The sequence below is a fragment of the Peromyscus maniculatus genome, chromosome X, assembly GCF_049852395.1.
Source record: "Peromyscus maniculatus bairdii isolate BWxNUB_F1_BW_parent chromosome X, HU_Pman_BW_mat_3.1, whole genome shotgun sequence".
NCBI classification, from domain to species: Eukaryota; Metazoa; Chordata; class Mammalia; order Rodentia; family Cricetidae; genus Peromyscus; species Peromyscus maniculatus.
In genome coordinates, this window is record NC_134875.1 from 37,799,852 (window position 1) to 37,826,617 (window position 26,766).

At 42.5% G+C, this 26,766-nt stretch overlaps 2 protein-coding genes across 3 annotated transcripts in view; one reads left to right on the forward strand and one right to left on the reverse strand.

The window, feature by feature from the left end:
* Positions 1-26,766, forward strand: part of LOC143270773 (uncharacterized) — a 151,662-nt gene that overhangs the window by 11,070 nt on the left and 113,826 nt on the right. The gene's annotated exons all lie outside the window — the stretch shown is intronic.
* Positions 9,966-15,168, reverse strand: LOC143270909 (homeobox protein Rhox13-like). 2 transcript variants are annotated; one of them, XM_076562230.1, is made up of 5 exons: positions 14,991-15,168; positions 14,777-14,815; positions 12,875-13,040; positions 12,146-12,191; positions 9,966-10,199 (listed from the first exon to the last, which is right to left on the reverse strand). In XM_076562230.1, the coding sequence occupies exons 1-5, from the start codon at positions 15,031-15,033 to the stop codon at positions 10,080-10,082; spliced, it is 414 nt and encodes a 137-aa protein (XP_076418345.1). In that variant the 5' UTR covers positions 15,034-15,168; the 3' UTR covers positions 9,966-10,079. The 2 variants fall into 2 exon arrangements, with proteins under 2 accessions (XP_076418345.1, XP_076418344.1); XM_076562229.1 differs by lacking the exons at positions 14,777-14,815; positions 14,991-15,168 and having other exon boundaries at positions 12,875-13,577.

Consider the following 26,766-nt stretch of genomic DNA (forward strand, 5'->3'; position numbering starts at 1 on the left):
ATATTGAACAGTCAACCAGCCCTTGGAATTCTCCTGTATTTGTTATTAAAAAGAAATCTGGTAAATGGAGAATGGTAACAGACCTTAGAGCAATTAACAAAGTAATTTGGCCGATGGGCTCTCTACAATCTGGAATTCCTTTGCCTACTCTGTTACCAAAAGGATGGCCTCTCATAGTTATTGATTTAAAAGACTGTTTCTTTTCAATACCCTTACAAGAAAAAGACAAAGAAAGATTTGCTTTCACAGTGCCTACTTATAATAATTCTCAACCGGTTAAAAGATTTCAATGGAGGGTCCTCCCACAGGGAATGTTAAATAGCCCAACTCTGTGCCAATATTTTGTACAACAGTCATTGGAAGTGATACGTAAAAAGTTTCCTAAATCTATAATTTATCATTATATGGATGATATTTTACTAGCTGACTCAAATGCAGATACTTTAGAAAGAATGGATGAAGAAGTAAAGAAAATTTTGCCTTACTGGGGATTACAAATTGCTCCTGAAAAAATACAAAGAGGAGATTCTATTAATTATTTAGGATATAAAATAGAACTACAAAAAATTAGACCCCAAAAGGTGCAAATTAGGAGAGATAGACTACAGACTCTTAATGACTTTCAAAGATTATTTGGAGATATTTCTCATCTACGAACTATTGTTGGGGTAAAAAATGATGAACTGACTAATTTGTTCAAAACCTTAGAAGGTGAAAAGGACTTAAATAGTCCAAGAGAATTATCACCTGAAGCTGAGAAAGAATTGGCCTTGGTAGAAAAGAAAGTACATGAAGGGCACGTGGATCGTATTGATCCAAAGCTGGATTGCATTTTGGTTATTTTACCTTCTAGGCATTCTCCTACTGGAATATTAATGCAGAGGTAAGATATTATATTGGAATGGATATTTTTTTACCAAATAAACCAAATAAAAAATTAAAAACTTATGGGGAAAAAATCTCTGACTTGATTTGGAAAGGAAAATTGAGACTTCGTCAATTAGCAGGAATAGACCCAGCAGAAATTGTCGTACCTTTAACTAAGGAGGACATTGAAAAATTATGGACAGAAAGTGAACCTTGGCAAAGAGCTTGCAGTAACTTTTTGGGAGAAATTAACAGCAAATATCCCAAAAGCAACAGAATTGATTTTATAAAGAGAGCTGATTGGATCTTGCCTCAAATTGTACGGCAAAAACCCATATCTGGAGTTCGTACCTTTTATACAGATGCCAATAAACAAGGAAAGGCAGGTTACAAATCAGAAAATTTAAGTAGAGTGGTTCAAAGTCCTTATAATTCAGTGCAAAAATCAGAATTGTATGCTATTCTGTTGGTATTAATGGATTTTTCAGAACCTCTCAACATAGTAACTGACTCTCAGTATGCCGAAAGAGTGGTATTACATATTGAGACTGCAGAATTTATCCATGATGCTTCAGAATTAACTTCACTATTTATTCAATTACAAGATACAATCAGGAAAAGGAGTCATCCTTTATATATAACTCACATTCGATCCCATACTGGTCTGCCAGGCCCTTTAGCACAAGGCAATGATGAGATTGATAAATTATTGATAGGAAATGTGCTGGAGGCCTCAGAATTTCATAAAAAACATCATGTCAATGGTAAAGGTTTAAAAAAGGATTTTTCCATAACCTGGCAACAAGCCAAAGAAATAGTAAAGAAATGTCCTACTTGTTCCTTCTACAACCAAACGCCATTACCAGCAGGATGTAACCCAAAGGGTACTCAGAGGAATGAAATCTGGCAGATGGACGTGTTTCACTTTGCAGAATTTGGAAAATTGAAATATATACACCACACCATTGATACTTATTCAGGATTTCAATGGGCAACTGCTTTGAGTTCTGAAAAAGCTGATTCTGTAATCACTCATTTGCTAGAAGTTATGGCCATCATGGGTATACCTGCACAAATCAAAACTGACAATGCTCCATCATATGTCTCTGTTAAAATGAAACAGTTTTTTGATTATTACAAAATAAAGCATATTACAGGTATACCACATAATCCTACAGGTCAAGCAGTTATAGAAAGATCAATCAGAACTCTAAAGGATATGCTAAATAAACAGAAAGGAGTAACAAAACCCCCCAGAAACAGACTGCATAATGCTCTATTAACTTTGAATTTTCTGAATGCCAATGAGAAAGGAACAACAGCTGCAGAGAGACATTGGGTAATAGAAAAAACTACAGAATTAAATCAGCCTATATACTTTAAGGATGTGCTAACCTCAGAATGGAAACCAGGGTATGTATTACGTTGGGGACGAGGTTTTGCTTTTGTTTCTACAGGAGAAGATAAGCTGTGGGTACCATCAAAATTGATAAAGGTTCGATTTGAACAAGAGAAACCTTTTAATTAGAGGAGGTGATAGTTCATCAACCAGCATGAACATCCAATTTAAACTAACTTGTACCAGTAACACATGTCTTTTCATTTAATCAGATAATAACTTGCCAAAAAGGAACATCCCCAAAATTAGTCTTGGGGAAAGGTTTTTGTTTTTGTCTTTTAGGAGAATGAAGGTTAAGGAATCTGAAAAACACAAGACAAATGAGACAATTGAAGAAAAGGGACAAATCATCTATTCCAGGAAACAGAGTGAAATGGCGTATGGGTATATATAATCTAAAAAAATTTTATGTCTTCTTAAATGTTTGTTTCTGCTTTTCTCTAAAGATTTAACACTATTGGTCTTCTTATAGTCCCAGTTCAATTAAAATTTAAAGCTGACTTTGGAGTTGGAGAATGGCTCTCTCCTTCTTTAAAATCAAGCATGTTGTTAAAAGGAAAATGCAAACTCCCTGTATCATGCCAGAATAAAAGAGCCATTTTCTGCTATGGGACAGGACAAAAGCCAAATTAATTAAGGGACTATTCTATTACTCAACTCTTTGATTCTATTCTGATTCTTTAAACTTTTCTTAAAGTATAAATTTTATATCAAAATTTACAAGATTTATATTTATATATATATATATATATATATATATATATATATATATATATACATTTTAAACTTTGTTAAGATATGAATGGTCATATAGATTACTAACTAATTCTAGAAAAAAGGCTTCAATTAGCTGTATATATATTTCTTTGTGTTCGAGTCTCTTATCAGTTTTCTGCAGGAAATCACGGCCAGGCCTAACATCAACTGAAGTCTCCAGGAAGAAGATGGGGCCCCACAACAACAACAATTCCACGTGGACAATAATAATATCACTGAACTGACAAACATCATCTACAGATCAGCTTTGAACTACAAGGTGCTCAGAGCAATTTTGAGATGACTAGCTGAGATGATCCAGTCTCAAAGACTACTTGAATAAGGACTTGAGATAAACCCTGAACTTTGGCATTATACACAGACTGGATAATAACGAAGGATATAGTTACCTTTCCTAGAATTTGACAATTAACCTAAATTTTTCTTTCAGGATAAAGATAACTTCACCCATACCCAGCAGGAAGCAATTTTAAGAATACGACGCCCACATTCCCAAAGAGGTGGTGTGGGGCGGGTGGTTTTTTTGGTTCTTTTTAATGGGTTTTGGGTCTGGGATAATTTTCATTATTTAGGGGGGTTGGTTACAAGTTGTTGTCAAGGGTTAGGAAAAAGGCTAAGCAAAGGAGATTAGATTTAAGGTTCTTGTTTTAAAAAAAAGAAAAGAAAAGAAAAGAAAAGAAAAGAAAAGAAAAGAAAAGAAAAGAAAAGAAAAGAAAAGAAAAGAAAAGAAAAGAAAAAGACAATTACTAGTTTTAAATACTTTACATTATTACCAACTATTAGGATATAAAGAAATGAAAGTTATTAGTTAGACATTACAATAGAAATTGCAGTCATATTAGATATGTTTTAAAAATTGAGCAGATATATTTTAGACAGGTCATCTTCAAACCCTTCAGAGATCTACCAAACATTTAAAATGTTTTAATAACTTAGAAATTTTTCTTTTTTGAGACATGTTGGCTCCTGGCAGTACCAATCTACTTCAGAGAAAATATGGGCATTGAAGAAACTGCATATGGAGTTAATTTTCATTGTGGCAAAAGTTAGCCACTGGACAACAAAGTATCCTCAAATCAACAGGACAAAATGGACAGATAGAACACGAAACAAAGGACTACCGATTCCTGCCAAAACAAGTGTGGTTATGGCTTTATCAGAAGGCATCTTCTGAGGCCAGGACAATATGGCACCATCCCTGAAGTGACCTTCACAATCCGGAAAAGGTACGGTGCCCTTTTCTTCGAAGGCAGCTGAACAAGCAGTGGGCCGATGGCTTCTGTTGTGCAATGGAACAGCAACTGAAAGCTCACCACGCCTCTCAATACTAGACTAGCATTTAATAGAGGGATGTGGAGAAGGGGATGCTGAGATGAAGCCATATATACACAGCCAAGAAGAATGAACAGCTGAATTCAAAAACCATCAACAATTTCCAGAATTTAAAATCCTGAATCATGACATGACACTAGTGGAATTCAGGTGTTTCTGGTACATGGACTGCTCTCACCCAATGTACGGTTGAACTGTTGACCTTGTGTACAACCTACTTCATAAATGAGTCTGTCAGATACGATAAGCCTATAGGCTGAAGATGATGCCCTAACACTGCGAAGAAACCTCAGGTGACTGTCCAGGCAGCTGGCTGTTTCTGTCAACTCACAAAATTTTTGGAAGTTGCTTTTGTGCACTTCCTGTTTTTATTTTTGTTAGTTAATATTATTTCATTCTTGGGTCTCTGAGGGAGTTGAAGATTAGTTAGTTATAGTTGAAGATTAATTAGGATAGAAAGTGAATTAGATACATTGTGGACTTACTAAAATAGGATAGATAAGGGAATTATTTTCTCTGATTTGTCAAATACAAATGGACTAGACATCGTTTAGGTATTTGTTACTTGTATATATTGTATATAGTTATTGTACTTTTGTATATAGTTTTTCTTTGTTAGTTATAACCTTTTGCCTTTTTTCTTTTTATTAAAATAGAAAAGGGGAAATATGGTGATATTTTATTTGTACTGAAATGTGATTTTAATTTTATGTTAATAAATAAAGTTGCCCTGGGGTCAGAGCTATTAGAGCCATAGCAAGAGCGTGATGGTTAAAAGAGCTAGACAGATTTCTGTGTGTTCAGGGATACAGCCAGTATTGGAGACATACGCCTTTAAGACCTGGAGGGCGGTACTTACAGGCAGTGATGAGGCAGTCATGTGGTTGGGTTCACAACCAATGAGAAGTCAGAACAGAAAGACTATTTAAACACAGACAAACAGGAAGTAGCTCTCTCTCGGGGAAGCTAGGAGCACTGCAGGAGGTAAGATTTTATCACTGAGCTCTGACCTCTTGGCTTTCTCTTTTACATTGGCTCAGCTATGTTTATAGCAGCATTGTTTGTAATAGCCAGAATGTGGAAACAGCCTAGATGCCCTTCAACTAAAGAATGGATAAATAAAATGTGGTACATATACACAATGGAGTACTACTCAGCAGAGAAAAACAATGACATCATGAGGTTTGCAGGCAAATGGATGGATCTAGAAAAAAATCATCCTGAGTGAGGTAACCCAGACTCAGAAATACAAACATTGTATGAACTAACTCATAGGAGGATACTAGATGTAAAACAAAGGATGACTAGACTGCTACTCACAACTCAAGGGAGGCTCCCTTGAAAAAAGGACCCCAAGAAAGATACATGGGTCGCCCAATGACAGAGAAATGGATGAGATCTACATGAGCAAACTGAACATGGGGGTGTAATGAAGGGCAAAGTTCAAGGGAAAGAGAGCTTAGGGGAGCAGGAGATCCCAGCTGTATCAAGTACAGAGTGGGGAGAACAAGAAAAAGAGACCATGATAAATGAAAACCCCATGGGAATAGGAAGAAGCAAAGTGCTAGAGTGGTCCCCAGAAATCCACAAAGATATCTTCACAATAGACTACCGGCAATGGTTGAGAGAAAGCCCGAATGGACCTACTCTGGTGATAGGATGGCCAAACACCCTAAGTGTCGTGCTAGAAATCTCATCCAATGACTGATGGAAGCAGATTCAGAGATCCACGCCCATACCCCAGGTGGAGGTCCAGGAATCCAATCAGAGAGAAAGAGGAGGGATTGTATGAGTGAGACTTGTTGAGACCAAGATTGGAAAAAGCACAGGGACAAAGAGCCAAACTAGTGGAAACACATGAACTATGAACCAATAGCTGAGGATCCCCCAACTGGATCAGGCCCTCTGGAAAAGTGAGACAGTTGTTTAGCTTGAACTCTTTGGGAGGCCCCCAGGCAGTGGGACTGGGACTTGCCCTCAGTGCATGAGCTGGCTGTTTGGAACCTGGGGCCTATGCAGGAACACTATGCTCAGTCTGGTAGGAGGGAACTAGACCTGCCTGGACTGAATCTACCAGGTGGAGCTGAATTCAGAGAGGTGTCCTTGCCCTGGAGGAGATGGGAATGGGGTGTGGGCTAGGCGTACAACAGGGGCGCCGGGGGGGGGGGTTAGGGGGAGGGAGGACAGGGGAATCCGTGGCTGATATGTAAAATTAAATCAAATTATAAAATTAAAAAATAAATAAACATGTCAATTTTTTAAAAAAACAGTTTGTAAAACTATTCAGTACATTTTCTGTATTTTAAGATTTTTAAGTTTATTGTGTGTGGTTAAAGATCTATAAAATCTACAAGAAAATGGTTAACTTAAAAATTTATTACCAAAAGGCTTAATAATTAAATATATGTGTGTGAGTATCCTTAATTTACTACAATATATTCAACACTTGTTAGAAAAATAGGATTGAAAAAAGATAACAGCCATGTAATTTCACCATCATCTTGGTCAAGATGTCTTCTAACAAGAGACTTAAAGATGCATTTTATTGTGCTAAAAACATCTCTTTCTTTTATATATACAAAATTTCAGCCCTCTGGGAAAAGGTGTTCATATGTTTGATTTTGTATCTTTTGAGTCCTCAAGTTTTTATTATGAGTCAAAGGCATGAGTCTACTACATTTTTTACATTTCCGATTTCTGTACATATTAGAAACAACATTAATAGTAATGTATCTAAAATTTTATCTGTTGTAAATTTTAAAAATCCATATAAGTTATAAAAAGACACAACTTGGATCCACATGTCACACATCAAATGGACTCCAGATAGGTGCTCCTGTCAATCAATAGCCTAAGCTTCCCTACCTGCTGTTTATATCTGAGGGGGAAGTTCACATCTAAGATTCTCCTTTAAGTTCCTAAACTTTAACTTCTGCCCCCAGTCTACAGCTGTACCACCAGATTTCCACTCAGCCAACAGACATCAGGAGTGGGCGGCAGACAACAAACTGCTTCAAAGGCCATGAGCCCTGGACTTGCTGAAAGCTTATGTGAACCAGTCCAGCCAATGTGATTTCTCCCTGTCTCCACAGCAAACCAGATGCTTCTGATGAATGCTGTCCACTTCCTGAACGCCTAACATTGGCCTTTGATTTGCTTTACAGCCTTCAGTGTTCCTGACAAGAACATCCTAATATCAGCTGAGAAGCAGTTACAGAAGAGAGTTTAGTTCCTCACCCTTTATCCTCAACCAAAGGCTGGAATACTGGTCTAAAGGAAACTGGTTTACCTCTATCAAAAAGCTTTAAAAATAACAGGTATCCAACTAGCCCAGGACCTGGTACCACTGCCTAGATGCCTCCCAAACAGATCAAGCCAATCGACTGTCTCACCTATTCAGAGGGCCTGATCCAGTTGGGGGCCCCTCAGCCTTTGGTTCATAGTTCATGTGTTTCCATTCATTTGGTTATTTGTCCCTGTGCTTTATCCAACCTTGGTTTTAACAATTCTCGCTCATATAAACCCTCCTCTTTCTCACTAATTAGACTCCCAGCGCTCCACCTGGGGCCTAGACGTGGATGTCTGCATCCAGATTCCTCAGTCCTTGGATGGGGTTTATGGCACAACTATTAGGGTGTTTGGCCATCCCTTCACCAGAGTAGGTCAGTGCCGGCTGTCTCTCGACCATTGCCAGCAGTCTTTTGTGGGGGTATCTTTGTGGATTTCTGTGGGCCTCTTTAGCTCTTTGTTTCTTCCTTTTCTCATGTGGTCTTCATTTACCATGGTCTCCTATTCCTTGTTCTCCCTCTCTTTTCTTGATCCAGCTAGAATCTCCCGCTCTCTTTCCCTCGACCCTCACCCTTCATTGCTCCCACTCATGTCCAGGCTGTTCATGTAGATCTCATCCATTTCTCTCTGTCTTTCTTGGGGTCCCGTTTTCCAGGTAGCCTCACTGGTGATGTGAGTAGCAGTCCAGTCATGCAGGGACGCTTGGCTCAATCTGGGAGGAGGGGACTGGACCTGCCTGGACTGAGTCTATCAGGTCTATCCCAGTCCTCGGGGGAGACATTGATCTGGAGGCGGTGGGAATGGGGTGTGGGCTGGGGGGTAGGAAGGGAGAGAACAAAGGAATCTGTGGCTGTTATGTAGAGCTGAATAGTATTTTAAAATAAAAAAATTAACAGGTATCCATCACAGAGTCAGATATTTGACTCATGAAACTACTCAAGGGGGCACTGTAATGGTTATCATTACATTGAAAGTTTAGACTTACTATGCTTGAGAGACCCAAACCAAAAATGCCTCCAACATGCAAGCTCCTAGCTTGTACAAGCTGTGTCCTAGCAGCTCCTTCTTCCCCCGTTTGTCCAAGACATTGAAGACTGTTCTTAAACTGACTGATCCTGTAAAATCTGCTGTTCTAGCAAGACAATAGATCATAGGACTAACTACTATTTCTGTTTTTGTAATCCAACGTGCTTACTCTGCTCAATGACTGGGACAACTGCAAGACATATATGTTAAAATTAGATCATGCTTATGTGTAGACAGAATACATGTAATCTTGTGGTTTTGACTTTATATGCCTTGGATTAATATGACCAGGGGCTGCAACTTGGGAGTGATCTCAGTTGCAGTCTTGGTGTCATGAGCATCTGGCTCAAGTTCTTATTTAATACAGCCTGTGCTAATTTAAATTTATTCATGGTCACAGTGAATCTCTGAGTGACTCCAGACCTACAATATTTTGTTCTATTCTAACATGTTTTTTAATGTATGTGTGTATGTATATATGCATGTATGTATTTATTTATTTTGAGTTTTTCAAGACAGGGTTTCTTTGTGAAGTCCTGGTGGTCTTGGAACTCACACTGTAGACCAGGCTGGCCTTGAACTCATAGAGATCTGCATGCTTCAGCCTCTCGATGGCTGGGATTAAACGCATGTACCACAACAGCTTGGCTATTGTTTATTTTATTATTATTCCTTAAAAGCCTGTATGTTTTCAACACACACACACACACACACACACACACACACAATCTTTATTCCTTGTGAATTTCACATCATGCACCCCAAATCAGTTCATTTCCCAGTCCTCCATATCCTCCCTTCACCCTTGCATCATTCCTCCCCCATAATAAAATAAAAAAACCAAACTAAACCAACCACCCAACTAACCAACCAACCAACCAAACACAAAATCCCACTTCACTCCTCTGTCTCTCCCGCCTCTTCAACATCTATTTTCATTAAAAGAAAAAAGAAAGAATTGCTGTGACCCCTCCCCAAATAAAAAGTAATCACCACCATCAATACTATCTGTGCCCACCTTCTCCTTAGATTCCTTATTTGCAGGGTTACTATTGAATCCCTTGTTCAAAGGATCAAGTGAGCCTGAGTCAAGAAGGCTTAAGTGATCCACTGTTTCACAACTAACATGTGTAGGGAATAGTCATCTGTGCAAGTAATACTCATGACTTAGAAATGTCACCCCCAAAAAACAGAAGTTGACATTTTGTTTAAAAGGCATTTCCTGAAGAGTGTACATCTATATACTACAAAACCCCAGAAAGCATATGAAATTAAATAACTTGGAAATTCATGATTTTATTGTTAACATGAGTGCTGAATTTTAGTTAAGCTGTATATTGAGTACATGTGTCACCAGATTTCCCTTTAGCTCATGAACAAAAATTGCACTCTAGGGATAGGAGTCCCTATCCCTAAGGATAAAGAGATTTTCAGTACGAGGAGGTATGCTCTGTAATCCTACAGACCTCTCACTCTTCCTCTCTTCTGCTCTCCGATGGACAAACCATGTCTGAAATCAGAGGAAGACAGGATTGGATTTAGCATTGGCTTTCACCCCAGAGCCAGGAGATAAAAACCCACTTTAAGACATATAACACTGACTTTCTATTCATATCATAAAAGCAAATATCAGCTGTGTGTCAACTTCTGCAATAGGCCATGATTCTGTCTTTTTCCAGCAGTATAAACACTTCAGTGGTTTCTTTTTTATTGGATGGAACGCTTAGCTTACGACTTGTTCCTTGATGTTAATTCAATATATGGTAACTGGGTAAAGGAGAGTCTTCATTCTGACATTTGACCATCAGCTGTAGAATACCCTCCTCACTAGTGATACATTCCTCTTGTTTGGGCAGAGGTTGTAGATCACCAAATGTTAGCACATTTTAAAGGCCTATGGAGGGGAACAGCTTTCTGTTTGTAAAAGCAGTCTTCAGTATGAAGTAGATAATCAACAGAAACAAGCATGGGAGATTTTCAGAAAGAAAATAGCATTCAAGGGTGCCAATGGGATTGTTGGTGCTTGAAATTTCAGGAGAGCGAAAAGGTTGGGCCTGGACAATGGTTTGACATTGCAGTCTCCAGTGTTTGTGAAAGTTGACTAACTTAACCTAAATGACATACAGGACAATGAAACCTTTGCCATCTCCAGGAGTTCAGCAGAAAGGGTAACTTCCACCCATGGTAAATCTGAACAGTATATTCTTTCATGATATACAAAGTTCTTCAATATCAGGATGAAGAATAATATCTCTGCTTCAGGTATATTTCTAGAATCCTGTCCAGCACAGAGGGCACACTAGGCCCTGCTGTGTCACCAGGACATCTAAAGCCCATTATTCTTCAAAAGGTAAAGAGTAGGATGGTCCACAACAGTGTGAGGAAAGTAGTCATAAATCAGCTCTTACTGAATATGGCTAGCTCTGGAAATACAGTCACAGTTACCTGTTAGATTTCACCATCCTCTCAGGCTCCTAGTGAATGAGGAGCCATTGTATTGGGAAGTTCTCAAACTGCACATTTGTGACTCCATGTACTTCCTCTCCCTGCCTATTATGTGGATTTATAATCTAAAGAAGACCAACCAAAGGACCAGAAGCCCTACTACCATCCTGATGCCTCCATGAACTCAAATAAAGCCCCAGTGGCTGACTCATGTGGGCTCACATTAAGTCAGAGTTCCCCCTGTTTGATTCCTAAAGCCTACCTATTACGTTTGTAAGAGGAACGGAGAAATCAGAAATGAGGGTTTTGGAAAGTCACACTGAAGAGTGCATCATCCTCTCTAGAGCTGCAGTGCAACAACTTCTCTAGAGCAGCAGTGCACCATCTTCTCTAGAGCTGCAATGTATCAACCTCTCTGGAGATGCAGTGCATCAACCTCTCTTGCAAAGAATAATGAGGCTACAATCGACAACCCAAGAGAAGTCAGGTAAAGAGGAGGTCCCAAAGAGGGACATGCATGGATCACCCCAGGAAGAGAAAACAAATATGATCTCTGTAAACTGGGTAGGGGTTAGAATGGAGGGGATGGGAGATAAGAGCATGAGGGATCTGGATGTCCAAGCTGGAGTAGGAATGGAAAGGGAGCACAATGAAAGAGATATCTTGAGAGAGCCATTATGGGTTTAGGGAGAAACCTGGTGCTAGGGAAATCCCCAAGAACGCAAGGCCTTGTTCAGCCTTGATGCATTGGGGAGGGACTTGTTCCTGCCCCAACTGAATGTGCCAGGTTTGTTGACTCACAATGGAGGCCTTACCCCCTATGAGGAGTGGATGGGGGAGTGGATGGGGGAGGTGAGGGGTGAGAGCTGGAGATGGGGAGGGAGAGGAAACTGTGGTTGGTATGTAAAATGAAAAAATTCTTAAATAAAAGAAATGCCTAGGACAAGGCTTCTGAAGACATGAGGAAGGCTGTAGATTGACTGTTCATTGTCTTTGCTTGGATTTACTGACCTTCACTTTGACTTCAGGAATATTCAAAGCTTGTGCAAGTTCTTTTCTGTGGAAAGAAAACCACAAATGTTTAGCAGGCAGTGTTTCACATGAACTGCAAAGTCATAAATGATATCTATGCTTTTTTAATATTGCTGTGCTCCCTCATACCCCCATTTAACTTTCATTCTCAGAACTAGTCTTGCTTTTCCAATGATTTCACCTCTTATAAAAGTTTCTAAACAATAAAGATTTTAATTTTAACACACTATTAAAATTTAAATATAAATGCCAAAGTGTACAGTGAGCAAATTGTACTAAATTAAAAAACAGCACCAGGGGAAGGGAAAGGGAAACCGAAAGGAGTTGATGGATAGGGACACAGTCCCTGAAAAGATGACCAGGCTACTGGTGAGGAGGTCACCCAACAAAGTGTAAATCCTTAACACTGGTGAACTTTACACTAGTGAGTATTTTGGCACACTGTACTCATGTTTCTATAATTTACAGAAATTAAAATATGACAGGAAACTCGTGGTGTTGACTATGTACACTTGTTTCGGCTCAACACTACGAGCTAATACTGACTTTTACACCTTCACAAGTCACCCTCCTGTACCCCCCACCGAGGGAGAAGACAGCAGTGGCTTTGGGTGGGATGATAGGAAACCATGGCCTGGAAGAACAAAAGGACATCTCAACCTGAGACAACAGGGAGGTTGGGGATAGCTCCTGGTGGCAGACACATACCTGGCAAGCACATGTGGGTACTGGGTTTCTTTGAACATTTTTTCCATTTCCTCCACCTGCCACAATGTGAACTGCAATGTGGTTCGCCGATGCCTTCGTGAGGAACGGCGCCTTGGAATCCTAATCACAGGCTCGGTTGAGTGCCTTGGCTCCTCCTGGTGATGCTCTGAGGAAGAGGAGTTCGGGTCCCTACTGTTCTCCTCAGAGTTGTTTTGGCCCTCACGGAACTGGCTGCCCCCGTTATTTAGTTCAAATATGCAGCAGGCGTCACCTCCTCTAGGGTTGCCACCCACCATCGCCAAGGCAGCCTCTAAGGTGGGGACCTCAGCTATCTCCTCACCAGTATCATTCTTGCTGGCCATGACTAGTAGTGGGCCGAAGCCACAGAGAGAAGTGGGGCCCCAGGAATGCCCACACTCAAGGCCTATTGTTCGGTCAGTCTCAACTACTGATCGGTCATCAAGGGAAGGCCTGAGGAAAGGGTGACGTCAATGCGTCCTTCTGCGCATGCTCCACACTTCTCCACATTCCTCCAGGTTGACGTCAACACGCTCCTCTGCAGATGGGCGCCATAGGCTTTTCCCTCCCTGACTGACTGCTCTGGGCTTTATGACCTCTTGCTGAGGTAGGTGGTATTTGCTTTGGTGCACAAATGGTGGGTTTGGCACAAAGATGAGGAACTGAGGGAGCCACTGTGAACAGGCTTGTGAAAGGTCCGGGGAAGTTAAAACTTGCTTCCAGGAAATGCATGTAGAATGAGTTTTAGCCTGCATGCACACTGCCTGTGCCTCCTAGGTTGTAAAGATGACACTGAAGGATGAATTGTGTAGCATTGCAAGATAATTGGGGAATAGAGTATGGGAGAAAGGTGGGAACACACACTGACCACAGGACCCTTGCGTGAACATGTAGAAAATTTCTGTGAATCTCACCCTCCATCTACCACTGCTGTTCAGAGAATGGGCTTAGAACTAAGTGGACATGATCAGATTAGTGGCTAATAGTTCTAGAGTGCCTGTTAGTACACTGAATGCTGGTTAGCCATTCTTCTTCATGCTCAACATCAAGATCTTGGAACTGGGTTTGAATATAATTCTAGTTAATGGCACTGTCGAAAACCAAACAAAAGACACTTTGTCCTCTCAAAAGACAAATGATCTGCTTAAGAAATAATTACCGCCGGGCGGTGGTGGCGCACGCCTTTAATCTCAGCACTCGGGAGGCAGAGCCAGGCGGATCTCTGTGAGTTCGAGGCCAGCCTGGGCTACCAAGTGAGCTCCAGGAAAGGCGCAAAGCTACACAGAGAAACCCTGTCTCGAAAAAAAAAAAAAAAAAAAAAAGAAATAATTACCTCCGATTATAATAGCTTCATAATATCTGTTAAATTCCCCTTGTAATATTTGCCTCAGTTCTTATCACTGAGGATGTCGATGCAGTCCCTTAATCTGAGTCTCTAATATCCTTATCTTTGTCTTTTGATTAGTCTGCCTACTCATACTTTTCAAAGAACCAACTTCTAGTTACATTGATTCTTTATTGTTATTTTTGTTTCCATTTAAATAATTCCTGCGTTGATCTTGATTTCTGTTCATCTCCTGATTTGGGGTTTGGCTTATGCTTCATTTTCCAGGGCTCTCCTATGTATCATTTATTTGCACTCTCTGGCTTTTTTGTTGTTGTGTTTTGGAACAGGGTTTCTCTGTGTAACAGTCCTGGCTGTCTGGGAAGTCACTTTGTAGACCTGGCTGACCACAAACTCACAGAGATCGCTCTGCCTCTGCCTCCTGGGTGTTGGGATTAAAAGGGTGCACCACCACCCCCGTAGTTTCATTCCATTGTGATCAGGTAAAGAACTGTTTTTCTGTATTTGTTGAGACTTGCTCTGTACAAGCCCTCTCTTACCTCCTTCCTCTACAGCCTTCAGGACCACTGCATTCTCACCTGCAAGAGAGAAAAACACAAAGATAAAGAACTGAGAATCTTGGCCATGGATCATTGGAAAGCCTGGAAAGGGGCGACGGGCACAGTGGGGAAATCAAAGCACCTGGCCACTGGCCTTTCCAACAGATTTGCTTCCCGGACTTTGCCAAAGTCCAGTCAGAACCATTTTACTGACCACGCTGTTGTTCTTGTTGCTCATCAGCTCCTGGACTCAGCATCCTGTTGAAACACTGGCTGCAGCCCTGGCGAGTCTCTGTGCAGGGAATCTTTCAATCAGACCCGAGTTCCGAAGCTTTATAGCCGCGTCCTCGCTGTCTGGAGCCACAGGTACAGCTGTGACTCTTGACCGGGAAGGCTTGTCTTCTGGACACTCAACGTAATTACAATGTGTCCAATCACATTCTGGCCTGCACAGACTCAGTGTCTTTAGGCTTGTCCTCTGAGGTGCCTAGCCTTTAGCACTTTAGGGCTGAAAGAGCAGGGAGTACTTTAAAAAATGCAGTGAGTGTGTGTGGTGGTGGTGCGGAACCTGTGGCTCTGGTTTTCTCCTTAGCTGACAACTCTAGTTTTGTGTAAGGCTGGACTGTTCAAATTCAGTCACAGGGAGTAACACAAAGACCTTCTCAAACTCAGCAGGACCTTGAGACAAGATAAATCACTTTATTAAATTATGGAAAAGTCCTTCAAACAAAATGCCCCAATCTTGGCTGTGCTGTCTTGAAGAGCCCTGTATGATGACAAATATGTGGGTAGGCCAGGGCAAGATCCTCCTGAGAGACTGTGCTCCCAACAGGGCTGAATTCCGCTGGTATTCACAAGCTCATTCTGATGGTGGAGACCTTGCTCTACCTAGCTGTGCTTGACCGAGGTCCTAGGGTGATCCAGATACCTGAGGACATCAAAGATCGACCCTAGGTACTGGCTCCAAACCTGTCTCACAGCTGTGAAGGTGAAAGACAGGAGGAGTAACTAATTCTGGATGCAAGCTCTACAAAGAATCATTGCAAGAAAGGACAGAACTGAGGAAAAGTTAGAGAGACTCCCCAGAGTAGGTGACATTCCCAAAATTAAAAATAGCCACTGAGCTCTGTCATTTCGTGGTTTTTGTTTATAATAGGATCATGGCAGAGTCTGGACAATGGCTGAGGTAATTGTTAGGAGATGGGTTAGTTCTCTGTGTTAGCATAGGCTGAGACACTGGAGGTCCCACGGTCCACATGGTCTAGCCCACACCAAGGAGATGATCATGCTCTGTTCACCTATTGCCCACCTAGTCATGGGTGGCTCAACCCCCTCCCACCACAGGCCCATTTATCCATCCCTCACTAGGGCTTTGTGAGTTGTGAGCTTTGACTGTCTGGTCGCAGTTACACACTGGGTGCTCTTGCATCCTCTGACATTTCAGCTGTCCCAGGTGATTTTAAATATACACAGCTCTCTTTCTTCTCAGTCACCAAGAAGCAGCTGCAGCTGTCCTTCCTCTTCTCCTTATCTCCTGTGTGGTTGTGAAAGGCTTTCCTGAAACACTGAAATGGGAGGCTTTCTTAGACACAGACTTTACTCCCTCTCACAATTAGCTGCTGTAAAAGCCAGGCTATATAAGGAGACAATAGTGCCAGGTGTGCTTTCCTGAGGGACTTGGTGGCCTCTTTGGACTGCCCACACTAGCTGGGAGCCCTGTCTTTATCAGTGTGAGACAGCTTGACTGTCCTACTGATCGCAGAAACTCTTTGTGTCTCATCTTCAGTGTTCCTGGCTTGGCTGTTTCAAACCAACGCTCCTTTTAGCCCTAGCATCCCTGCAACATATGCGAGCAACTTCGAAATTTGAACGTGAGTGCTTTTCCCTCACAAAGGACAGAGACCTAGCTCCTGCATCCATACCAACCCCAGATTCTGAGATAAATTTCCCAAGATGCTGTTCACAGGGATGGTTTGAAGCAGGTAAGCAATCATGCATTCAGGGTGCCCCAGAGACTCTTCATTTCCTCCCTTTTCTACAGAGCTCACAGGACACTTGGTGTATTCTTTTATTTCTGGCAGTTTGCTCCCAGGACTTAACAGACAGTGTTGCAGAGGGATATCTCTCACTGATGGGTGACTCAGCATCCTTAAAGATGGATGCTTGCTGTGTAACCCAGAGGAGCTGTGGGGTGCACTATGGGAGTAGATAACATAGGTAAACACCAAGGCCTGCAATGCTCCAATCTGTTATCTGTGTGAGTCTGGAAACCAGCACCCGCCTCTGCCTTTACCCTTGACCATCTTGACTCTGCTGTCCCCGTCTTGGACCTGGGGAAGGGACTCCTCTCTGCTGACTCCTTAGGATGTCTACTGCTAGCCAGCTGCTATCTAGTAGCCCAATCTTACATATCCTTGATATGACAGGAAATATGTACCCTAAGGAGGTTTTGTTATAGAACAGCAGTGCTTCATGAGCCCAATTACTGCTCTGTGTGATTTTCCTATAAGTTATCTTTTGTGAGCGACTCTCCAGGATTGAAGTGCATTAATGAAATCTTGTGGCTCCTTCATGTTTAGTTACATGCTCAATGCTTTAGGTCAGTGATTCTCAACCTTCCTAATGCTGTGGCCCTTTAATATAGTTACTCATGCTGTGGTGACCCCAACCATTTTCATTGTTACTTTCTAATTGTAATTTTGCTACTGTTATGAGTCATAATACAATATCTTTGTTTTCCAATGGTCTTAGTAAAGTTTTGTAGACCCCAAAAGTAAAAGGGGCTACAACCCACAATTTGAGACCCACGAGTTTAGGATAAGGCATGTGATTGTGGAGTTTCTACACCATTTCCCCATGGGACTCTGCTCAACATAGTTATTAGATGGGAAACCTACCTGCACACAGATTTTCCTGAGGAATGACTTGATCATCATGCACTCGTCCACACACAGGTGCATTCACAGTCACAACATTCACATGCAGAAACATCTGTAGCCAAACCCTCTCATCCCATTGTCCCATCCCCTAGAGAGAATCTAATCTGCAGAATGTAAGAGTAGTTTTAGAAATATGGAAAGCATAAAAGGAAAGTAGTCCAAAATGTTTCATAAAGCTAGTTACTGCCTGGAAAGGAAACACAAATGAATTCTAAGTCTGTTTTATTGATGGCACAAGTTTAAAAAAAAACCCTGGATCACTTCTTAACTGAAATCCAAGACAATATTAAGTTTACCTTGAAGAGTGTTGAGATAATTCAAATGAGCAATTTTAGAAGCAATTTATCAGCTGTAAGAAGAAACACAATTGTGGGATCAGGATCTATACCTGGTGCCTATGCGGCTTTTTGGAGCTCATTACCTATGATGGGACACCTTGCACAGCCTTGGTACAGAGGGGACGGTCTTGGACCTTCCTCAACTGAATGTACCAGGCTCTGCTGACTCCCCATGGGAGCCTTACCTTTTTGGAGGTGGGGATAGGGAGGTAGGTGGGGGGAAAGCTGGGGGAAGCGTGAGGAGAGATGAGATGGGGATCTGTGGTTAGTATGTAAAATGAATAAAAAATTTCTTAAAGAAAAAAGAAGAAACATGATTGACAGAATGAATTCTTTGATGAGCTTTGATCTGCATATGACATCATGTAACATACAGAAAGAATAATAAATGGGGAAGATTTCCTAGATTTGAGTCATCTTCCACACACCCGTGGTCAGCATTGTTAGGGACACCTGACAATCGGTGAGCCAGCTGTGCCCAGGTTGGATCTCCCACGAGGCCTTTGTTTCTCACAGGACAGGATACACTGACCCCTGCACTGCCGACTTAGTCACAGCTCACTATGTCTTTTCTCTGTTCAGGACTCCATGGCCTGAGTTTTCAAGTCATCAAGTGATAATCATGACTTTGGCAGGAAAGTCAGAGGCTGCCACCTAGCTCATCTGAACAACAACTGCTCTCTCTGTCTGTCTCTCCCTCTCTCTATCTTTCCCCTCTCCCTCTCTCTTTTTGTGTGTATACTGGTGTCTTGTGTAGAAATAATGAAGAGTGAGCCCCTCACTGAACCAGGAAAGGAGTGGACAGTTCAGGGATCCTCCCTTCAGTCTTTCAACCAGCCACATGACTTTGGAGTGTTCTTGCTTTACTCCTCTGGTATGCTGTATCCCAGCAACAGGTCCTGGATCATTTTTGCTGTATCCAGGCCATGGGTCCTATCCCTGGTCATAGGTCTCATCCTACATGGACTCAGTAAGGACTCTTCCTGCTGTTTGTAAGAGGAACATGGTCGAGAGAGACAAGGGTTGATATAGAGGGAGGCAAGGACTGGGAGATGCCTGGGAAGACATCTAGAAGAATCGTATCTGGAGGAAGGAGAGGGTGCAGTGGCTGAAGTGATCTCCAGAGAAGTGTAGCTCTGATAGAGAAGATAGAGGTATGGCCCGGAGATAGTCTGGAGACAAGCTGGGCTGGGCCAATTTTCCAGTGGAAAGGAGTCAAGGTTGGGCAAAAAGATGTACCAATTATGAGCCTCGCCTGGCCGTGGTAGCACATGCTTTTAATTCCAGCACTTGAGAAGCAGAGCAAGGCACATAACTGTGAGTATGAGGCCATTCTGGTCCATGACAGGCACCAAAACTACACAGAGCAACCCTGTCTCAACTCCTCTACCCCCCAAAAAATTATGAACCCCAAGAAGGAGGTTGGAGCTGGGATTATCCAGCAGTGCCCAGGAGAGAGGCCACTGAGAAGTCAGAAGACTGTGCAGCAGGAAGAGAGATGCTGTCAGCATGACTGACTGTGCATCAGTACAGAAGTGAGGCAGGCTGCAGGACAGTGGTGGGGATTTCTCATGTAAGTCAGCCTGGCCAACCAGGGTCCAGTGTACAGAAGGAAACCTGGGCCCTTGTAAAGTCTCCAGGACCCTAAATGTGCCATTGTGGGGCTCAAAGTCCAGTAAAAATGGTTCTGCTGTAGAGATAGGTGACCACATAATGTCCCCTGGTGCTCTCTGAGAGGGGCCTGTTCTTCCTGGATGCAAGTTTAGGCTGGCATAACAAGCTCTCAGATATCCCCTGGTGGGGTGGTAAGAACGTTCAACTTCTTCAGTCACCCCCATGTAGAATGAAGAACACTTACTAGTAGACATTGGTTATAATGACTTAGCGTGTGTTGATTTGGCTGTGATACTCACTGCAGAATTATGTCTAAACAAAACACTGGGAAGGGCCTTGATAGCCTTCATTGGAGAATTTAATCCATAGGCAAAATTCTGAGCTGAGGATAGATGATTTTACAGACAATGAACATCATGCAATCACAAGTGCAGTCAGGGTGATCTTTCCAAAACGCCAACCTGACTCTGCTGCTTCTCTGCTCAGACACTGCCCACAGCTGACCTCTGCCCTTCTGACTTTGCCAGAGCCCAACATTGTCCTTCTCTGACCTCATGTTCCATTTGAAGTTGTCACCATCAGTGTTCCTTGGTCCACCTCTCTTCCTTCTGTTTTTATTTCTGGCATGTCCTACTTTCTAGTTTAACTCTGAAGCCCTGTCCTGTGAATACTTCCTGGCCTTCCTGTCTGTGTGAGCACGTCTATACTGCCACTAGTACCTCCTATTACTGAGTTGGCATCCCTGCGGGCCTCTGGGGATTGGCTTGTCAAGTGCTGCATGTGTTCCTGTGGTCAGAAACTTATCCTGGGAACAAGCAAGCAATTAGGCAGGTAGCCTGCTCCCATTTAGGAGGGAATGCAGCCCACCAATATACCTGGGCCAACTCCAGTGTACCTGGGCCTCTCCACAGCCTGAGGAGGTGGGCATTTTGCTGGCTACCAGATAATAGCAGTCTGCCAGAGGTCTCTTCATTAGGCAATGAGACATTCTTGAAACATCTGTCCCTGTACTTACACAGAAACAAGATATTCAAAACATAATAAAATTAAAACGGTCAGCAAGATTTGATAGGCTAGATGAATTGTCTGCAGTTCAGATTACAAGCCTCTTCCCACTGTACACTCAGACAATAACGTGGCATGAAAGTCTTCCCTACACAGAGACATGTGGATGAGCAAAGTATGGAGTGGAAAGATAATAAAAGTATGAGGTGTGAGGAACTCCCTCTCTTAAAAGTTAGCTCATGTAGAGTCAGTATACATGACCTCAAATATTCAACTAGGGACTCCTACAGCTGATAAAGTCCTTCAGTAATGTGGTAGGATAGAAGATTAACTCAAAAAATCAGTAGCCCTCCTGTATACAAATGATAAATGGGCTGAGAAAGAAATCAGAGAAACATCACCCTTTACAATAGCCACAAATGATATAAAATACCTTGGGATAACTCTAACTAAGGAAGTGAAAGACCTGTATGGTAAGAACTTTAAATCTTGGAAGAAAGGAATTGAAGAAGATATCAGAAAACTGAAAGATCTCCCATGCTCATGAATGGTAGAATTAACATAGTAAAAATGGCAATCTTACCAAAAGCAATCTACAGATTTAATGCAATCCCCAACAAATCTGATCACAATTCTTCACAGACCTGGAAAGAAAAATGCTCAACTTCAAATGGAAAAACAAAAAACCCAGGATAGCCAAAAGAATCCTGTACAATAAACCAACCTCTGGAAGCATATCGGTCACTCACTTCAAGGTCTACTATAAAGCTTCAGTAATACAAAGAGCTTGGTACTGGCACAAAACTGACATGTGAGCCGGGCGTTGGTGGCACACACCTTTAATCCCAGCACTCGGGAGGCAGAGCCAGGCGGATCTCTGTGAGTTCGAGGCCAGCCTGGGCTACCAAGTGAGCTCCAGGAAAGGCAGAAAGGCACAAAGCTACGCAGAGAAACCCTGTCTCAGAAAACCAAAAACAAAAAACCAAAAAAAAAAAACCAACCCTGACATGTGGACCAATGGAATCGATTGTAGACCTGACATCAATCCACTCACCTATGAACATATGATTTTTCACAAAGAAGCCAAAACTGATGGAAAAAAGAAAGCATCTTCAACAAATAGAGTTGCCATAACTGGATGTCAACACGCAGAAGATTGCAAATAGATCCATATCTGTCACCATGCACAAACCCAAGTTCAAGTGGATCAAAGACCTCAACATAAATTCACTTACACTGGACTTGATAGAAGAGAAAGTAGGAAGTAGTCTTGAATGCATTGGCACAGGAGACCACTTTCTAAATATAACACCAGTAGCACAGACATTGATAGCAACAATTAATAAATAGGACCTCCTGAAACTTAAAAGCTTTTCTAGAGCAAAGGATATGGTCAATAATACAAAACAACAGCTTACAGAATCGGAAAATGTCTTCACCAGCTCCACATCTGACCGAGGGCTGAACTCCAAAATATGTAAAAAACTCAGAAATCTAGACTTCAAAATACTCAACAATCCAATTAAAAAATGGACTACAGAGTTTAACAGGGAATTCTCAACAGAAGAATCTCAAATGGCTGAAAGACATTAAGGAATTGATCAACATCCTTAGTCATCAAGCAGATGAAAATCAAAATGACTCTGAAATACCATCTTATACCTGTCCGAATGGCTAAGATTAAAAACACTCAAGACAGCTTATGTTGGAGAGGATGTGGAGCAAGCAGAACACTCCTTCACTGTTAGTGGGAATGCAAACTTGCACAGCCACTCTGGAAATCAGTATGGTGGTTTTTCAGAAAATTTGGAATTAATCTTCCTCAAGACCCAGCTATACCACTCTTGGGCATAAACCTAAGTTATGCTCAATCTAACCACAAGGACACAGGCTCAGCTATGTTCATATCAGCATTACTCATAATAGCCAGAACCTGGAAACTCCCTGGATGCCCCTCATCTGAAGAATGGATAAAAAAAATGTGGCACATTTACACAATGGATTACTACTCAGCAGTAAACAAAAAAACAGTGATATCATGAAATTTGCAGGCAAATGGATGGAAGTAGAAAATATCATCCTGAGTGAGGTGACCCAGAGTCAGAAGGACAAAGATGGTAAATACTCCCTCATAAGTGGATGCTGGATATAGGGCAAGGGATAGCCAGACTGCAGCTCACGGCTCCAGAGAGGCTAGCTGACAGGGAGGGACCCTGGACACAGCAATCATCCAGTGAAGTAGTAGTGGAAGGGATCTGCATTAGCAGGCTGGGGGTGGGGGAGGTGGCAGAGGGCAAGGAATGGAGGGTGAGAACATAGGGAAATGGGAGGGTCGGGCTGGAGAGGGGCTAGAGTGGGAGAGCAGGGAAGGATATACCGTGATAGATAAAGACATCATTGGAATAGGAAGAGGCAGGGTGCCAGGAAGCTCTCAGGAATCCACAGGGATAACCCCACCTTGGACTGCTGGCACTGGTCAAGAGGGTTCCTGGACTGGTCTACTCTGGTGACCAGTCTAGTGAATAGCCTAGCTGTCATCATAGAGCCTTTGTCCAGTGACCATTGGCAGCAGATGCAGGGATCCACAGTCAGGAGGAGGAAGGAGATGGCATTTGTGGGTGGTATGTAGAGTGAGTAGAAAATTTGTTAATGAAGAAAAAAGAAAAAAAGAAAATCTAATTCATTTGCTTTTGGTTACTGCTTAGGGGACCTACAATTTTAAATGGTTATTTTATGTTCAGGAAAGTTAGGTGTTATTGATGACTCTCAGGTCTCTTACAACCCCAAGCACAAATATGTATGTAGCCTACCTTCTAAATACTGGGTGAATACATCTACTTTTTCCATGTTATTATGGTGTTCATAATTCACTCTGAAGTTACTCATTGTCTCTATTTCTGCAAAATATTTTCATTCTCCCTGCTTCTGGGTTTACCAAACTCCAAATGATTGGTCACACAGAATGCCAAACCCCAGCTACTTGTCAGAGAATTAAACATTGTTTTATGTGTAGTGTGTGCACGTGTGTATGTGTGTGCATGTGCACATGAACATGTGTAACTGTAGAGGCAGAAGTAGGGGCCAGAGGTTGACCTAGGATGTGTACCTCGATTGCACTCCACCTCATTTGTGAGACAGAATCTTTCACTGGAGCTCACTGTTTCACTTAGGCTGGCTGGCTGCCTGGCCAGGGAGCTCCAGTATCTGACTGTCTGCACATCTCTTGTCCCAGCCCTGAGAACACAGACGTGTATGTCACCATCCCTAGATTTTACATAGGTAGGGATCTGAACTTTGATCCTCATGCTGTGTAGAGCATTTCATTCATCACACCATTTCTTTAGCCCTTGTACAAAATGTAAGACAAAAAAATTGACAGGAATCCCCTGTATCAAATCCTACAATTACTTCTTTTTGGTATTTTTTATTTTATTTTATTTTACATTACTATTCAGTTCTACATAACAGTCACAGATGTAATTTCCATAGACATTTTGGGACAGACAGAGAAGGCCTTTGATTCGCTTGAGAAGATGTGGAATGTGCAAGAAACCCTTGAGCAGACTAGCCAAGTCCCACAGTCTGGTGGTCACATGTGGAAGCCAAGGCCCACAGTCTGGTGGTCAAATGTGGAAGTCAATTGCCACAGGCTTGTGGTCACATGTGGAACACTCCAGGGCCTTTTGGTCAGATAAAGAAGTGAGACTCACCTGAGGGGTACTTGTAGCTATTGATGGTTCTTTGGGAGCAGGAGATGATACAAGGTCCCCCTTTTGCATTAGGGAGAAGGTTGAAACTGTCTTCCTCAGAGGAGTAATACTGACGCCCCCTTGATTGGAAGGATCAACTCTCAACTTCTTTTTGGTAGACACGAGATGCACTTGGTCCACTTTGTTAGAGGGAGAATATCTAATATTACCATCCTTAGAAGGGATATACTTGAAACCCTCTTGTGTGGATGCAGAAGATCGTAAAGCACCTTGGTTGGATATAGTAGATCCCAGGGCCCTTTGTGAGATGAGGAAGGAAAGGTCAATACCCTCTTACATAGTTGTGGCAGATTTCTGATACTCTTGAAGGGATTGGAACATTCTCACAACCTCCTGTAAAGGGTGGGGAGGTCCTGTGGGTGCTCATGTACAGGTGGAATCAAAGGAATCCCCTTCTCAGGATGTGAAAGTTGCTACAGACACTTGTGTACACCTGACATATGCCATGGCCCCTTGATCACATAGGGGTTGGATCCAGAACTCTGTGTACAGGTGGACTATGTCCTGGAACATCTTTTGTAGATGTGTTGAATCGGAGAACCATTTCTTAAGGTGGGGATGTGGCTGGAGCCCCTTTTGTAGATGTATCCCTTCCCAAAGTACCTTGATCAGATAAGGTAGAACCCAGAGAAAGCTGGGCAGGTGGGGAATGTCTTGATATCCCAGGTGTATATGGCGAAAATCCAAGAGCCTCTCCTACAGATGTTGAAAGTCTTAGAGACCCCTGGGAAAGTAGGGAAGGATGTGTTGTGTCAGCACCTTGGGCAGATGTGGAACTTGTGTGTCTCACTTGGAGTGTCTTGGAATATATTCGGTTATTTTGGGCCCCATGACAAGACAGGAGGGCCATTTTGGCCAGCAGGGCCTATTTGAAGCCCAAAGACCAGTGACGAGACAGGAGGGACTTTTTGCCCAGCAGTGGATGTAAGAAGCTCACTAGGTCTGATAGGGACACCTTGAAATCCCCTTGTTCAGAGGGAGGATCTCTCCGTCTCCTTTTGCCACAGTGGGAATATGCAGGGTCCCTTTTCATAGCAGGAGAATGATTGAAGCTCATTTTGTGAGAGAGAATAGGTCTTTGACCTCTGCTCTAGATGTTGACAATCCTGGAGTCCCCATGACAGATATGGAAGCATTCAGATCCCCTGGGGAAAATGGTGAAGGTGCTAGAGCCCTTGGTGTGTATTGAGAAGGCCCAAGTGTCCACTTGGCAGACTTGGGAGTTCCTACCACCTCTTATGTATATGTGGAATTCTCTAGGGCACCTTCTGAAGTGAGAACATGTCCTTGAGTCCCCGGTGTTCATGCAACGAGCCCAGGACCTGGTACCACTGCCTAGATGCCTCCCAAACAGATCAAGCTAATCAACTGTCTCACCTATTCAGAGGGCCTGATCCAGTTGGGGGCACCTCAGCCTTTGGTTCATAGTTCATGTGTTTCCATTCATTTGGCTATTTGTCCCTGTGCTTTATCCAACCTTGGTTTCAACAATTCTCACTCATATAAACCCTCCTCTTTCTCGCTAATTAGACTCCAAGCGCTCCACCTGGGGCCTAGCCGTAGATGTCTGCATCCAGATTCCTCAGTCCTTGGATGGGGTTTCTGGCACAACTATTAGGGTGTTTGGCCATCCCATCACCAGAGTAGGTCAGTGCCAGCTGTCTCTCGGCCATTGCCAGCAGTCTTTTGTGGGGGTATCTTTGTGGATTTCTGTGGGCCTCTTTAGCGAATATGTGGGGATATTACCGGTCCATGTTGGTCACTGGGAGAGTCAGCAGAAGATGGCCCAGGCACTGTGTTATCTTTGAATTTTTCACTAGCATCTCCAACAGAGTGTCCTGAAGATGTTACACTTACTCTGGTGTCCAATTGGTCAAAGTCCATAGGTTCTTCAAACACAGTAGACTTAGCCAGGCTTCTTTTCACCTTCTCAGGTATGTGCCTGGCGAGAGACTGTAAGGTAGATGGTCTGGGTTCCCTGCTCAATGGGTAACTCCTGCACTCAGCAACCTCCTGCAAAAGTGTAACTTTTCCTCCCTTGTTCCTCTTTATAGGGTCCAGGGTCTTCTTATTGGATTTTCTCTTTATAGAATCCCTAAGACTGTTGTCTATCTGTAGTACATGAGTGAGGGAGTTTGAATGTTTTGTCCTCAGAGGGATTCTCGCACCTGAACTTGTGCCCAGTCAGTCGAATCACCCCTGGATGTCTAATGTCTCTTGGGTCTTTGATGCTGGTCAAGTGCTTCCCCCATTTGAGTGAGGTGTCCTCATTCCTTTGGAGGACAATTAAGGGGGTGTCAGGTTGGGGAGACTGGGAAAACTGT